This window comes from Rhea pennata, chromosome 23 (assembly GCF_028389875.1).
Source record: "Rhea pennata isolate bPtePen1 chromosome 23, bPtePen1.pri, whole genome shotgun sequence".
Lineage (NCBI taxonomy): Eukaryota > Metazoa > Chordata > Aves > Rheiformes > Rheidae > Rhea > Rhea pennata.
Genome location: NC_084685.1, coordinates 6,014,184 through 6,029,790, shown reverse-complemented (window position 1 = coordinate 6,029,790; position 15,607 = coordinate 6,014,184). Strand labels below are relative to the sequence as shown.

Below are 15,607 nucleotides of genomic sequence, written 5' to 3'. Positions count from 1 at the left end.
GATGCGGCCCCGCATCGCCCCCTGGCGGCCGCCCCGCGCACAGCTACGGAACAGCCGCGGGTTTAAACGCGCGGATTTATCCATGGAGCAGTTTATTTAAGTGTTACAAGTTGTTTCCGTAGCGTATAGATGCACGGAGCGGTAGTGTCAGGAGCAGCACAGGCAGTCAGAGAAACATGCAGTAAACAGGTACAAAACAAGCCCAGCAGGCCCAAAGACAAGATTCTGCAGCTATCTCTGCTTTCAAAAATAAACTATCTAAAACAATTTATTTAATAAGAACCTGCCTACCACTGAGGAGTACTCAGATGTACAAAATAAACCTGCTTCAAGGTGCCTGCTCTCTGTGGACAGACCACAGGCCACGATGATACAGCATTTCCTCCATAAGCAAGTACTGCAGGAACAGGCACTTGGAATGAAACGAGCAGCAAAAGCTCTTCTCCTGGCTTCATTAGAACAAACAAATTTCTACTGTTTTAGAATATTAAATAATGTGTTTATTATTCTTACTATTTAAAAGTATCTTACAACAGATACAGTCTTTTAGTACAATCCTTAAATGCTAAGAGAGAACATCCAGGAAACTCCTTGATACACACTCTGAATCACAAAGGAGCATCTCAGTTTCAGTCTAAACAGTTGTAGCATTTGTTCCCGATAGGAGAAGAAAGAAGGGCAGAGGGTCAAGCCTGACCTGGAGAAGTGCTTTAACCAGAAGAGCTGGGCTTTATCCTTTGCTGGTCATTTATGGCAACATACTCTTGAGGTAGAATTTACCAGACACTTCTGAGCTGATGCGAGAGACTGCAGCGCTTTGCTCTCTATGCGAAGGCAAGTGGTACATCCTTTACTTATCCCTTAGACTAGCTGAGTCTCCTTCCCAAGGAAAGTATTTAACGTGTTCAAGGTTGGATATAGTATTCTGTTTTCCTTTCATTTCTTCATAGGTTCTAGTGAATTATGCACTTCCTCTCAAGCTCTGAGCCTGAGAAGAGCACTGAAGAACAGAGGCAGCAGACAGGAAGGGAAGCCTGGCCAGTTCCAGGCCCTCGCTTTCTTCTCTGGCTTGCTTCAAGAACAAACTTGATTCAGTATCACAGCCTACATGTTGCCTGGGACACTTTGGAATTGGTTCTTCTGTTCAGAGCGTTGCAAATAAATGTACCTGCATCCACCAGCTTCTGCAGATCCACGCCCTTAATGGGAGGAAGAACATCACATGCATTTGTAAAAGTTCTGCCCCATGAAGCTGCCCAGTAACACCTCATCACTAGGACAGACCAGAAACAAGGGAAAGGGAGTCTGAAAGGTATTTTTAAACAAGGCCCTCAGCACCAGCCACTCACTGGTGCAATTCTGACAGTGACTGTTTAATTGCACAGCGTCGCTCTGAAAATGGAGCAGGAGGAAACGCTCTCAACAGTGCAGGCAGCGAGACTGCCACGGCAAAATAAGGCCTTTAGCCAGACAAACAGAACCGTAGCATGAGAGGCTCATAGCTCTGCAAGGCTACTTGCACTTACCGTGTGGATCCCCAGGCCATTCAGCATGTACACCAAGTCCTCCGTGGCAACGTTTCCTGATGCTCCTTGGGCATACGGGCAGCCTCCAAGGCCAGCAACAGAAGCATCAACCACACTCACACCCATCTGTGAACAAAATCATCATTCGTAAAATCCTCTTAAATAAAGGACATATTATGGTCTTGTTCCTAAAGCCTAAAGTTCCGAAGCAAGTGCAGAAGAAACTCAAGAAAGAATGCAAGACTGCAAAGAAGCCACCTCACCTGAAGTGCTACCAAGATGTTGGCAAGAGCTTGCCCGTAAGTATCATGGCAGTGAACAGCAAGAGCCCCAACTGGCACCTCTTTCATGACTGCTGTCAGCATCTCTTTCATGCTTCCTGGGGTCCCAATGCCAATGGTGTCACCAAGGGAAATCTCATAACACCCCATTGAGTACATCTTCTTGGAGACCTGTCCAAAAGCCAAGATGCTTACTAAGAAGACAGCTTTGCCATTACCTTTGCCAGGGCCAGGTACCTCCTGTAACCAAAGCGGGCACAACAGCCATGCCTAACCCCTGGGAGGTTCTTCTCTAGGACCTGGAGATCTTTGTACCACGCACCTTCCCGAACCCCCACAGCCACTTCAGCTAGATCCAGCCCCCCTCTCTGAGGTGGCAACTAGTTATAACCTCCCCTCGTCTTCAGTCAGGTGGTTTGATACCTCCTCCAGCCACCAGGACCTGATTCATGGCCATACAGGGGAACCAAAAATCTCTCAGAAAATCTGGTTATATTTACGAACTCACCTCTGCAACTTTAGCTGCAGAAATCTTCCCTTCATAGGGACAGCCAAGGACACAGGAAACATAGCTATAGTTAAAAAAAAAAATCTTTAATTAAAAAATTGAAGTGAGGTTATAAAGGTTAAGTTAGACACAGCTTGTGACTACTGACCCGTGCAGCATCTTTTATGCTCTATACAACAGAAGATTTCATTTCATATTCTAGAAGTCCATGTGCAAGCCAGTGGGGAAAAAAAATTACCCAATTAATCATTCCAAAATTATTTCTTCTATGTAAAGGAATAGTTGGTCAAGACCAGAGTCAACCATACTGTTAGCCTTTTAGATCTACAGGCTTCAAGGAAGAACATCTGCCGAGAAGCCAATATTATTTTGGCTCCTTTGGTAAAGCTGAAGATAGAATTATTACGTGGAGGGTAAGTCTTTCTGCAAGAATGTGAACTGCCATGAGCTGTACGGGCTTTGCACCAAGCCAACAACTGGAGCTTTATTAGTGTGGCACTGCTACCAAATTAATGCCTCTCCATGCACTGAGCTCACATCTGATTGCAGCAATCAACAGAAACACCCTCCCCCCCAACAAAAAAAAAAGTATAGCTATAAAAAATTCTGCTCTACAGCGCTGTACAGGCAGGACTCCAAAGACTCACATCTCCCATACAGCCTGCTCAGTGCTAAGCTCACAGCGGGCACTCTTCTTACCCCCGCACTGGAATGCTGGCTGCTCTTGCTGCAGTCATAACTTCATCAAATCTCTCTAAGCTCTCTTCTATCGAGCAGTTAATATTCTTCTTAGTGAAGAGCTCAGATGCTGCTCCAAAGATAGACACTTCTTTGGCCCCTGCTGCCACCTGTCAATAGAAAGAATAAGAAGTGAACTGATTTTACCACCAAGGGAAATAAAATAAGAGAACTGTAGTCATGGTTGTGCTTTTTATAAAAAAGATTTTTCCCCAACTACTCAATTCTTTCCTCAGTTCATTTTACCAGAAAAGGGCAAGACATCCAAGTTCGTCCTCAAAAGAAGTGTAAAGCTACAGATGCAGCAGTAAAGCTGCAACTGCTGGACTAAGTTAGGAGAGCTGTGGGACGTGGAGATGAGACAGAGATTGCTGTCAATTAACAGAAATATTCTTTTTTAAAAAAAAAAAAAAAAAAGAAATGCAACAAGGTATTTCCTATTATATATATAAAAAAAATTATAGTTCCCCAGTAGAATGATCCCTTTTAAAGGGGCCACTAGATGAAACTGTTGCTTATCAGAAAAAAAGAATATGAAGCGTTTCCACCCTTAACCAGAATTGAAGTGTTCCTTGCTAGGCAATCCTGTGCACGAGACACTGCAAACGTTAAGACTCTATGATCTCTTACCGCTGCTTGAAATCCTTTCAGGTTAGGAGTCAGGACAGGATAACTAATACCAGGCAACTTATTAATTCCTTGCATAACTTCAGTATGGTCAGCCATCTGCACATTAAACAAGGGCAAATTTTTAAATGGTGAAATCAAAATATTCATCTACTTCTGCAAATCAAAAAAATAAGTTTTCATATTTACTTTTTAACTTAGAACAGTAATATTCAGCCATATGAAAAGTGGGTCTTCTAAAAGCAAATAGCATTGCACACTTTAAAGGATCATAGTTCAGTTACCTCCCTAAGCTCATGTAAACACGTTTGCTCAGTTACTGAGTTGTGATTTGTTCCTATTCGGGGTCCAAAGGGAAAGTTTAGGCTATTGCAAGCTCCTTTATTACAGTTTGCTGCTTCTCACCCAGTTGCAGATATAGTAACAAGAATTCTGGAGCAAGCAAGATCTTTTTATCATATTACTACGTATTAGTATGCATTTCTGACAATAAACAATGGCAAACCCCACCCAAACACTGACCTGCGGAACCCATTTAGGGGAGACGAAGCTGGTGGCCTCTATAACCTGCAGCCCGGTTTCTGAAAGCATATTGATTAAACTGATCTTCACTGGTGTTGGCACAACATTCTAGAGAAGAGAAAAAGAAAGAAAGAAAGAAAGAAACTTGAAGCCTCAGCTATTTCACAGCGAGCTTTCCTACCACAGGAGAAGCTTGGGCACCGCTCCCGAACGCCCCGCGCCGCGGGCGCCCGAGGGCTGCGCCGAGGGGCCGCGGCCCGGCAGTACCTTCTCGTTCTGCAGCCCGTCGCGCGGCCCCACCTCCACCACCTTGACGCGCTTCGGGAAGGCGCCCGCCGCCGCGCTGATCTGCGGAGAGAGGGAGAGATTGAGACTGGGTCCCGCCGCGCCTGGTCCCGCCGCCGCCGCCGGCCCCGCTCACCGGCCGCAGCGCCGCCGCCGCCCAGCGCGGCAGCGACCGCCGCGCCGCCGCCATGGCCGCTCGCCTTCCCTCACGTGACCGCGCCTTGGCCACGTGATCCGGGGGCGGTGCTGCCACGGACACGTGACCCGGGGGCGGGGCCTCCTCGCCACGTGGCGCCGGGACCCGGCGGCGCCCCCCCAGCCCGGGCCGGGGCAGCCTCGGCGGCGCCGCCGCCTCCAGGCCTTTCCCCCGGCTCGGCCGCCTCCAGCTGCCACGGGCGTTCGGGACTCCCCGGTCCCACTCGCCGTCGGGAGAGAGGGGCCAGCAGGTACCTGTGCGCGGGAGCCGTCCCGCGGCAGCGACCCCAGGGCGCACTGTGGCATGTTTCCCCTTCGGCTGCTGGTGCTGGAAGGTGCCCGGGGCCCGTGTACTTATACTGCGCCTTTCCGCACGCTTACGCTGCTGAGCAAACACGCCGTGTTTGGTTTGGGTGGGCCCCTGGCCCTTACGCAGCGCCAGCCCGAGCAGAGGTTACCAGGTGACGACAAAAGGGCTCTGAATTTATCTTTTTCCTGTCTTTGCAACAGCATCATCGTTGGAGCCAGAGTGATGCTCCCTGAGCATGCGGGGCTCTGGCACTCCCTGCGCTGCACCCACCACTGCCAGTTCTCTGAAGTCCACACAGCTTCATCAGTACAGGCTGTTATTTGTCAATTGAGTAACAGCCTCCTCCCCAACAGCGTCCCAGAGCATGTCGCAGTGCTTGGGCTAGGTTAGCTCTATTCTATAAGCACTCTGGCAACTTTTGTTTGCTGCACATTGTATAGCAACAACGTAAAACCTCTATGCAGTGTTGCAAGGCCTTCACAACAAGTGTGTTGCAGAAGAACAAACTATTATGAGGAATTTCCTAATTTTAAGTACATATTGTTCAATCTTTCTTTTTAGAGAAGTTCAACACCAACACAGGAAATTCTATTTCACTGAAGAAGAAGAGGGCATGGGTTCAACTCAGACCAGTGGCATCTCTCTCCAGCTCACATGAAAACACAAAATTGTCTTTTGCTTATAGCTGACTCCACCAGACTACAAATAGAGATTTGCCAATGAATTTGAATTAATGTTAGATTTCAATTTTCTATAGATGAATTTCTTCCAATCTACTTCAAACAATAATCATTCATGATATTTACTCATGATGGAAATATGTGATCATAATTCTTTTAATCAATACTAAAGCAATACAACACAGTTCATACAGTAACATTTTACTTGCATGAAAGTACATCATACACAGGAATCTGGGATGACACTGTAACTCGTGTTCTTTAGAGCATACCTGCCACAAGCAAGGCTTCCTAACTGCAGATACCAGACTTTCACATCAGTTATCAAAATTTATTTGATAACAAGATTACAATGAGTAGATTAAGCCTTGGAAGTGATGGGGCCTGCTCCTGCTCAGGAAGCCTGGTCCCCGCTGCTCTATGAAGCCTGGCTCCCCGGCATGCACGTGGGCACAGCTCCCACTGCTCCATGCTACCTGTGGGCTGCTCTAACAGTCTGAATCTTCTTATTGCTAACACGCAGCTCTCCTCCTCAGCAAATAAACGTCCTCTTGGCAGAGTGATTTGCCAAATTCAGGCATTGCTAATGCATCCACTGCTGTAACACCTAGATACCGTATGGCGTGCTTTGACAGCTCAACTCCGATTCTTGTCCAACGTTAGCACCTTTAATTGTGGCAGTGAAGCAGAAACATCTGCCAAGAAGCTCAGCTTTAAAACAAAAACCCTGTCATTTCAAGTTTAGATGTTTGGCTCATCAGCAGTCACACATCCCAGCAGAAAAATACTGCAAACCATGTCCAAACTTCCCCCTCTGTCAGCAGGAACTGCTGAGCAGAGAGGTCAGCCCTTTCCTCCCAAGCAAGGTCTACACATACTGGGATCACTTATAGACAAAGTACCTTAGAAGAGCAATTCTACTGAGAGAAAAACAATTTATTCAACAATAAATGAAAAAAAAATTAGCCTCAAAATAAAAGAAAAGTAGGGGCAGATTGCTGCTTTCATCCCACAGCTGTCATTTCACACCCTCAAGCTTGACAGTCCAGCCAGACTGAGCAGATACAAGAGATGGAGGCACAAAGGGCAAAGTTATCAGCAGTCCTTTATCAGGGGACTTCTGCCACTTCAGAGCCCCTGAAAGACCCAACATGGTTACCTGCAGAAAAAGGGAAGGGACACTCAGTTGCAGCTCACACAGGTGCTTTCCACTTGGACATCCTAGTACACCTACGACATTTGCAGTCTGTACAGCATTCCTACACATTCAGAGTGGTCTTGTGCATTTCTACCCGTAAGTCACTGCACGAAAGCCAACACAAGGGATATTTGGGGGGCAAACATTTGACTGCAGTTCTTTTTACTGCAAAGTCTTTACTTGTGTTTGTTTAGAACAAAGGGCACTCTAGCATTTGCGTCACTTACAATTACATTAACAATTAGCAGGTCAACGCACCTGATCTGAATTTGAGACATTATACCACTGATCGCTTCTGCTATGCGAGACATTCTTCATTTACTCACTGTATCAATAGGAGCAAACGACTGCAGGGAAGAAGTGTTCCTACCTATTCTGTGGCAGACTATGGGCCTGTCCTGCCAAGTCCTATCCACTGTTCCATAGAACAGTGACCTGAAGCTTGAAGAATAACCTGGGATGCTGCAAGGATCAGTAGGAGGGACAGTGAGTCCCAAGACAAGAAGTAAGAGATGACAGCTTTTGCACTCCCACTAGTTGAGGGTGGGATGAAATCAGGCTCGGCCTTTCTAGCGCACGTGTGCTTGAAATGGGCTCTCAAAGTTCATTATCTATTTTTAAAGTTCCTTACTTGCATGTCTGGGGATGGAACAGGTGAAGAGAGCTTCAACAGACTATCCTGGGGCCAGGTCAGAAAGATGGCATAAACAACTGGTCCTTTAGAAGTATACCTAAAAGAGCAACAGTTCAGCAACACGAAGAGCTCCATATGAGAGAACCGGACATGAGCTTGACCTTTCCAGACAACACAAGAACATTGGCTTGCCTACTGCTGCCATGCAGGGGTCACCTATTTTCCTCTCATTCCAAAATGTGTCACTTGGACCTACCGTCAGCACTGGCTGATGAAACCCACACAAAGTCCACACGGTTCCTAAAAGCGGACGTCATTTGCTCATCTGTCCTTGCTTCAGGCTGTGGTCAACAGAGCGGACACACTGCCTTTTGCTGATCTTTTTATTGCTCTGCATTTCTAGGCTGAACACATTTGGGCACACTTGAAAAAAAAAACAACTTTTTTTTAGTGTTTCTGGCTCTTGGCTCACCTACTATGCCTTTTTCAACAAGTAAGACATAGTAGTTGGGTAACAGTGAGCAGTACTGTTATATAACAGCTTAAAAGCAAATATCACTAAATTCACAGACTGCATGAGCTTAAATAAAGTACACTTATGCAACTTAAACTAGCCAGGACCACTACTTAAACAATCCTGACAGCAACAGCATGGATTTTTTTTTAAGGAAGACGTGTTCCTTTTTAATTAAGCAAAAATGGCTGATGTCCTGACTTTTATTCTCTTCTTTCCAACTGTATGTGCACAGTAAGATATTCCTTACATAACACTTGGGGCAGAAACTAAGCACTCCAGTTGTAGGATATTTCCTAAAAGCCATCCACATCTGTTGGCAAAGCTTCAGAGAGTACTAAATCTAAGAACAAATAAGAAAGAAATGTCAGCTCTGGAAGTCTCAGTCCATGTCAGGTTTGTGTTTCAGGATGATGTTGAGCAATGAAGTCCTTACCAGACACTGCTTGTGCTGTTCTCCATCTGTACTCTCCATGGCCTTGATTCATAAATTGCCTCCCCATTAGTATCCAGCCACCTCCCAAGTGCCAGAAGTCTTTCTTGGAAGATGGGAACAATCACCCCTTCTTTTGTAGGGCCCACATTGAGAAGGTAGTTGCCTCCAAAACTCACAGTCTGCACTAGTTCCTGTGACAGATAAACCAAGGTAACAATTTGATTTATCTTCACTTCTGGCAGCAAAGACACAGGCACCTGAGGAGTGCTTTGTCCTCATCAAATACTCCTTTAACTTCACCCTGGTTGCACAAAACACATGACAATTCTTTCTGCAAGCAGCAGGAGGAAAGAAACCTCTAATTCTCAGCAACCTCCCCACACCAGTTATTTTGACTTAAGATGTCTTACCTCAATGATACTTGCTTCATCCATTAACTCATCAATATGCATGTTGCTTCGATACCCCCAGGAAAGCTTGTCAATAGAGGAGCACATCTCCCACTTGTGAGTCAGCAGGGTACCTGGTTTGTATTTGTCTGCACAATTGTAGTAGTCTCCATGATGGCAGGAGCAGTTATTACACCAACGATCATTCACAACAACAGTGTCCTGAAATGAGAACCACAGCTCAAAAGAGAGTGTTTTGTTTTGAACTTTTCAGCTTGCATTCGTCTCTCCTAAGTTAAGTGAGGCATTCAAGTTAGCAGGATAAATATCTAAGGCTCTCTAATCAAAAAGAAAGCGAGAGAGGATCCTCCAGAAAAGGCTGAATCCTTCTATAGAAGAGACTCTCTTTATTCACTCAAGAAGTTGAGGCAAAAAGGCTCTGAGCCTCCCATATTTTTGCTGTAAAGGAACAGGCCTGTGCCTTCTGTTTCAAGTTCTGATTTGGATGACAGTCTTTTCTCAGGAACAGAGCACAGACTTTTTATTTTTGATGAAAGAATAAAGCACATAGATGGCATTGGTCAAATGGATTTCTGACCTGACCACAGTCACACTCACTGCTGCCAGACCTTTCACACCTATAGAGTGCTAGAAGCCATGAAGGAGAGCTGAGAGCAATACCTTGACAGGACTATCATTATAAAGCCAGGCAAGGAAAGAGGTAGAATTCCAGTACGACTCCGGAGCTTCCCAGTCTCCATCCGACCAAATCAAATCTGGTTTATATCTAACAGAGAGAAGAATGTTATTTCGAAACAGCTTCTTATTTTCTCCTACCCCAAAGGAAGCCTATCACAACACTGCCTTCTGGAGTCTATCTTCACTTCCTCTTCCCATTGCCTGACATTATGAGGAGTTTTATGCTATCATTTCCTAGTTCAGACAAAGCCACAGGTGAGGTTCTTGCAGCAGCAAAGAATGGTATATTGATCGCAGTTGAATACAGGATGCAATTCTTCCAAAACCAGAAGATTGCATCTCAATGGCAATTAAGAGGCACATTCTTTACCTGGAACAGTGGCCATTCTAAGCAACATATGTCCAAGCCTGGTATTTTTGTCAACTCAGGAAAGCAAAGCAAGGAAATAAATTCACAATGAAACTGCCTTTCTACTCCACTTAATATTAAGAAGCTTGCTCCATTTTTAAAGCTACTGTGCACAAACACTGCATTAAAGGGTATTGCTCTGGCATTTAAGCCTTTTTTCTACATTACTGCATAAGTTAAAGTGTTCACAGGACAAACAAATGACCCTCTTTTTCTAATTACCTCAAATGACTAAGAAAACAGTTGCCTTGGCAAAAATTAATATCTGTCATCCCGCTTCCCTGTATCCAGTTTGCACCTTTCTTTACAGTGTGGAAACCAAGAAATGTTCTTGAGTCCTGACTGGTTGTAGCTCTTACCTTAAGACAAGATCATAAAGTTCTGGCATTGTCTTCTGTAAAACGAAGCTCTGGGTCTTGAAGCCAATTTCTTTGTCAGCTAGATAGAGTGGATTAAACCACTCTAACAGAGAATGATACAGTCCATAGCGTATGTTGCTAAAAGATTGAAAAGAGAGAGGAGTTAGGCTGTCAGCAGAGATTAAGAATTAAATTATTAGCACTATTATTTCACAGATCTCACAGTTTCACAAGCACTACTGTTTTCATCCTAAACTCAGTATTTTTAGCTGTTGGTCAAGAACAGCCTGGAGAATATAACGCACAAAGATGAAAGGAATAACAATGTTGGCAGTGATGTACCTCTCCCTGAGAGCTTGTCCGAGCTCTCCTACAAGATCTCGGTGAGGCCCCGTATCCACAGAGTTCCAGCTCCAGGACACAGGTGACCCCCAGTTTGTGAAGCCTTCATGATGCTTCGCTGTCAGTACCACATACCTGAGGAAATGGAGAGTACTCAGTCAGGAGGATAATGGAACTCCCTAAGATATTCCTCAGCCTCACTGGCAAACCTGATAACTGAGAAAGCATGGGACTGAATAGCACAGCCCCTCAGGTACTCCCCATCCCCTCTGGGATCCCTTATCCCCTCAGTGACACTCCTATCTCCTCACTGATCCCTTGGGGACCTCCTTAAGGATCTCCCCTCACAGGGATCCTCACCATCCCCTCAGGGATCCTCTCATGGACCCCCTCTTCTCAGGTTCTCCCCCATCCCCTCAGGGACACCCCCATCCCCTCATGGACCTCCATCCCCTCAGGAATCCCCTCATGGACCCCCATCCCCTCAGGAATCCCCTCAGGGATCTCCCATCCCCTCACAGACCCCCATCCCCTCAGGGATCCTCTCACAGACATCCACCTGCTCAGGGACACCCCCGTCCCCTCACAGATCCCCCATCCCCTCAGGGATCCCCTCAGGGATCTCCCATCCCCTCACAGGGATCCTTACCCCCTCAGGGATCCTCTCACAGACCTCCATCTCCTCAGGGACACCCCTGTCCCCTCGCAGACCCCCGTCCCCTCAGGGATCCCCCTCACGAACCTCCCTCCCCCCAGGCCGCTCAGGCGCAGACCTGGCGCCGGCCCGCTGGAAGAGCCGGGCCCACTCGCGGGGCTGGAAGTCGCGGGCGGTGAAGAGGGGCGCGAAGTCCGCGTAGGTGGTGGCGGGCGGGTAGCGGCTGCGCACGAAGCGCTCGTAGTCGGCGCGGTGCTCGCCCCTCCAGTGCCACCAGAACCACTCGGAGCCCCAGGCCGGGACGGCGAACACCCCCCAGTGCACAAACACGCCCACCTTGGCCTGGTCGAACCAGGCCGGCAGCGGCCGCGCGTCCAGGCTGGCCCAATCCGGGCGGTAGTGCGGCTCGGCCAGCGCTAGCCCCGCCGCCGCAAGCCACAAGAGCCCGCGGGCCGCCATGGCGCCCCGGCCCCGCGCCGCGTGACGTAAGGGCGGCCGCCGCCATTGCTAGCGAGGCAAAGGCGACGCGCGGTGGCCGCCATTGCTAGCGAGGCGTAGACGACGCGCCGTGGCCGCCATTGCTAGAGAGGCGCCGCCGGTTCGAGGCTGCTGTCTGCCTCGCACTTCGAGCCGAAGTCCTGCTTCTTGCTCTCTCCCCGCCTAGAGCACTGCGTCTGCCCTGCTCCAGCCGCCTCTTGCGCCCCCCGCAGCCGGCCTGCGTCTTGCCCGTGTGGGGCCAAGGTAAGAGAAAGACCTCCTGGAGAGAGCCCCACGCCTCAGCACCGGCGGGCCTGCTGTGAGGGCAGGACACGCGGTGGGAGGCTGCCGGCGGCCGGTGTGAGGCCTTTCCTCACCCCTCGCAGCCTCCGCGCCGGCAGCCAGAGCGTCTCGTGTGGACCCGGGGCCTCGCGCCAAGACCTGCACGTGAAGGGCCTGGGGGCAGGGGGGGAGGAAGAGGGCAAAGTCCCGGCACCTGGAGGCCGTGGCTGGGGACGTGGCTGGGCCTCCCGCCGGGCACTGTGCTAAAGCCGCTGCTGAGAAAGAGCTGGGGCCAAACCGCGTTGGCTGCTGTGGTTCCGAGCAGCTAAAATTGCTGCTGTTCGTGTATTTTGCAAAAATAATCCATGTCTTAACGGTTAGACTATCTGGCCAAGCTTAGTTTTGAAACCGTGTCCCAGAGGTTAAGGGAAGGGAGGCTGAAAATGATTTTAGTGTTTAATGTTTTAATGTTTAATGGTTTTAATGTTTAACTACACGTCATCCAAATGCACAACATCCAAGTGAACGAATATCTGTATCGTATAGATTAGTTTCCTTAAATTTCCTGACTGAAATGTGGTGCCTGTGATGTCAGATCCATCTTGAAATTCTCAACTATTGCAGAGCGTATAAGCCACAGCAAGAACGTATTAGTTTTCCTATATAAAGAATTAAGCACTAAAATCAATAAGACCTTAAATGCTGTGGGCATGATTAGCCAGGACAGTTTGCAAGCAAGTCCAGTGAAATGATTTGCCAGGTATAACTTTTTCCAGCAAAGGCTCAGGTATGTCCTCTGCTGCTGTAGGTTCTGCTACTGCAATGATGCACCAAGGTGTTAACAGGCAGAGAGCCTTGTCATGAGTTGACGTTGTTCTCCCCCGCTTGCTAAGACCTGAAGACCTTGTTTCACCACACTGTTAATACAGAACACCCCAGGACTGCATTCAGGACTGGTATAAATAAATGTACCTCTGCCACTTAATGATGTGCTATTAGCACTTTGCTGATAGTGCTTGCATAATTTTGACCATGCCCAGTTAAAGGTGTTAGAGAGTTATACGATGCCTAGTTATTTCTGGTGCGCCTGAAATTCTGCAGTGTTTTGCCTGAGTTTGGCTGTATGTTAAGAGAGGGTGAGGAAGACATCACTGAAGGTAAGAAAAATGGTTTGAGAGCTAGCTGACTGGTCAGACGAAAGGCCAGGAAGAAAGAACTGTCGTAAAGTATTAGGATCTACTGTTCTGGGGTATGGACTCCTTTATCCTTTGCCCCATGGCAGTCTGCAGAAGGCTCTTGACTGGCACACCATTACATGACACTGATATCTCTGCAGCCTCCATATGATAGCACAGTACGGGGACCAGCTGTCCATGTAAAGTCTGTGCACTTTATGTCCCAGTGTCTAAGAAAAACATCAGAGGGAGCTGGTTCCATGACAGGCATCTGATCCATCATCTCCTAGGACCTTCTCAGAGAAGAGTAAAGGAAAACTATCCAAAACAAAACTGAGCCAGACTCTTTCCACCAGCCCTAGTTCAGAATTTCCACTGCTGCCTCCCTATGTTACACATGTTTCTTCACAAACAGTCTCTATCGCTGAGGATTTGTGGGTGCTTTCTGCTTCTGGGCTGTCCTCTGTGGCCCTCAGCTGCCTCCTGAACTGAGAAAAGGCCATCCTCAGTGAAGAATATAGCTCTTTGCTCCGCAGGGCATAAATAAGAGGGTTCACCATGGAATTCAACAGGCAGAGGGTGCTGCAGAAGGCAAACACCCTCCGAAGCTCGTTGCTCAGCCTCACAAAGATGCCGTAGATCATGAAAACTAGGACTGGAGACCAGCACACCATGAGGACGGTCAGTACCATCACTAGTGTCTTGGCCAGCGTGATGTCCATCCTCATCCTGGCATTTTGCTTCCCGCCCTGCACTTGGTGCTTCTCCATGTAAGCCACATGCTGATGAGCCTTCCACAGCACATGTGCGTAGACACAGACTATCGATGCCAGCAGGACCATGACGAGGCAGATCCAGCTTGACAAATAGCTGTCATCCACAAATGGGAACAGCTCAGAGCAGGCTGAATTGAGCGTGCAGCAGTTCCAGCCCAGCAGGGGCAGGGAGGAAATGGTCACACATGTCACCCAGAGTATTCCCAGAGCTATCCATGCTCTCTTCCTTGTCACAAGAGACTTGTATTCAGAGGGCCGGCTGATGGAGAGGTAACGGTCCAGGGCTGTCAGCAGCAAACTGCTCAGGGATGCTGTGAAGGATGTGTTAACCCCTCCCAGCTTCAGCAAGAACTTTTCTTTAGAGGAATCAGTTTTATTAAAGACATGGAAGTTAACAAAACTGGAGACAAAGATGATACTGGCCAGGATGTCAGCCAAGGCAAGGCTGCTGATAAAGAGGTAAGAAGGTTTTTTCCGAATTGTGGGAGAAGAGAAGATCAGATACAACACCAAAGAGTTTTCTAAAATGCACAGTGTCCCAAAGAGGCAGCAGAGTGTGGCAATGCTTATCTTCTGTGCTTGTGTGCTGAGAACCATGAAGCACTCCATAGGCATGGTGTTTGCACTGCATTTTGAGGTGTTTTCATGTACCTTACACATATCCATAGTAATTAACTGGGGCAAGGAGCTTGCAGAGAGCCTTTCTTCTTCTGCATTTCTTCAGATGCTCTGAAAAAGAATGAGGGGAGGGTGGGGGAATCACACTTGCAGGAGCACAAAGAACAATAAATTTAACCCATCCAGAGACATCTCTGCCTTTAGAGGAGGACACACAAAAGAAAAAGAACCCAATGGGACCTACTTTCACGTCATCAGTCCAGATACTGGAGCTGATTTCCACTCTTTCTCAACAGAGATCCAAGATTTCTCCTGCTGGTGATTTAGCGGTGTTTGTCTATGCCAGCTGATGGGTGCAGCGTGTCTCTTAGGTTGTTTCCTCACCACAAGAGGGAAGCAGTAATTCTGATAACTGTATAAATCCTGGGCCAGCTGTTATCTAGCCTCCAAGATTCAAGGCTCACAGCCTGAGCAGGGCAAGCAGAGGTGGAAGGGCAGTTGTGGCTGCCCATGCTGACACTGTGCTGTGGCTGAGGAGAGGCCCTAGAGAACAACCTCTCTGAGTGTTACTGCCCTGGGTATAAGGAAGATGTCTGGGTTGGAAAAGGAGGAGCGATATTGCACTGCTGGTAAGTCAGTATGGCTTATCTGGGGACACAAAATGCATTTTGAAGCATTTTCTCTTCACCAGAAAGTGTTGGAATATACAAAATGAAAGGGTTTTTACATTTAAGCTTGCCCATTACTGTTTTATAAACCTCAGCCATATTGAAGTTGCATTTTTCTCCCCATAGTCCGTGTGTCAAAAGTGAATTATAAATGCTTCTGCTTTTCTCTCCAGTTACTTTCACTCTTTTCCCTAGTCAGGTCACAAAAATAAAAGCCTTTAACTGTATTTTGCTGTCACACATACTGCAAAATGAACAGAGAAAGAACCTGGCCATGTGCAGCTATGATCTCAGTCCTGAAACG

General features: G+C 47.5%; 3 protein-coding genes across 4 annotated transcripts; all 3 read right to left on the bottom strand.

Annotated features, from left to right (window-relative positions):
• Positions 1 to 75: 75 nt before the first annotated feature.
• Positions 76 to 4,677, bottom strand: HMGCL (3-hydroxy-3-methylglutaryl-CoA lyase). The gene is made up of 9 exons (XM_062593969.1): positions 4,624 to 4,677; positions 4,470 to 4,550; positions 4,203 to 4,310; positions 3,684 to 3,779; positions 3,015 to 3,163; positions 2,316 to 2,379; positions 1,790 to 1,978; positions 1,527 to 1,652; positions 76 to 1,199 (listed from the first exon to the last, which is right to left on the bottom strand). The coding sequence occupies exons 1-9, from the start codon at positions 4,675 to 4,677 to the stop codon at positions 1,098 to 1,100; spliced, it is 969 nt and encodes a 322-aa protein (XP_062449953.1). The 3' UTR covers positions 76 to 1,097.
• Positions 4,678 to 6,587: 1,910 nt separating this feature from the next.
• Positions 6,588 to 11,775, bottom strand: FUCA1 (alpha-L-fucosidase 1). 2 transcript variants are annotated; one of them, XM_062593965.1, is made up of 8 exons: positions 11,426 to 11,775; positions 10,653 to 10,787; positions 10,311 to 10,448; positions 9,525 to 9,630; positions 8,865 to 9,065; positions 8,455 to 8,645; positions 7,502 to 7,601; positions 6,588 to 6,831 (listed from the first exon to the last, which is right to left on the bottom strand). In XM_062593965.1, exons 1-8 carry the CDS (start codon positions 11,764 to 11,766, stop codon positions 6,691 to 6,693), a joined length of 1,353 nt encoding a protein of 450 aa, XP_062449949.1. In that variant the 5' UTR covers positions 11,767 to 11,775; the 3' UTR covers positions 6,588 to 6,690. The 2 variants fall into 2 exon arrangements, with proteins under 2 accessions (XP_062449949.1, XP_062449950.1); XM_062593966.1 differs by lacking the exons at positions 6,588 to 6,831; positions 7,502 to 7,601 and adding an exon at positions 7,614 to 8,361.
• A 1,852-nt stretch (positions 11,776 to 13,627) lies between these two features.
• CNR2 (cannabinoid receptor 2) lies at positions 13,628 to 14,683 on the bottom strand. The gene has a single exon (XM_062594183.1). The coding sequence runs from the start codon at positions 14,681 to 14,683 to the stop codon at positions 13,628 to 13,630; it is 1,056 nt and encodes a 351-aa protein (XP_062450167.1).
• Positions 14,684 to 15,607: the final 924 nt, after the last annotated feature.

Bases quoted from the DNA above. Each gene is read 5' to 3' on its own strand.
- HMGCL (XM_062593969.1), bottom strand. From the start codon at position 4,677: ATGGCGGCGGCGCGGCGGTCGCTGCCGCGCTGGGCGGCGGCGGCGCTG. The intron at 2,380-3,014 runs GTAAGAAGAGTG...TTTTAACTATAG, and splicing joins GCCAGCATTCCAGTGCGGGG to CTATGTTTCCTGTGTCCTTG. The intron at 1,200-1,526 runs GTAAGTGCAAGT...CCTCCCATTAAG, and splicing joins ATGGCCTGGGGATCCACACG to GGCGTGGATCTGCAGAAGCT.
- FUCA1 (XM_062593965.1), bottom strand. From the start codon at position 11,766: ATGGCGGCCCGCGGGCTCTTGTGGCTTGCGGCGGCGGGGCTAGCGCTG. The intron at 10,788-11,425 runs GTCTGCGCCTGA...CCATTTCCTCAG, and splicing joins TTCCAGCGGGCCGGCGCCAG to GTATGTGGTACTGACAGCGA. The intron at 6,832-7,501 runs GTAAGGAACTTT...CTTTTTCTGCAG, and splicing joins TTCCATCCCCAGACATGCAA to GTAACCATGTTGGGTCTTTC.
- CNR2 (XM_062594183.1), bottom strand. From the start codon at position 14,683: ATGGATATGTGTAAGGTACATGAAAACACCTCAAAATGCAGTGCAAAC.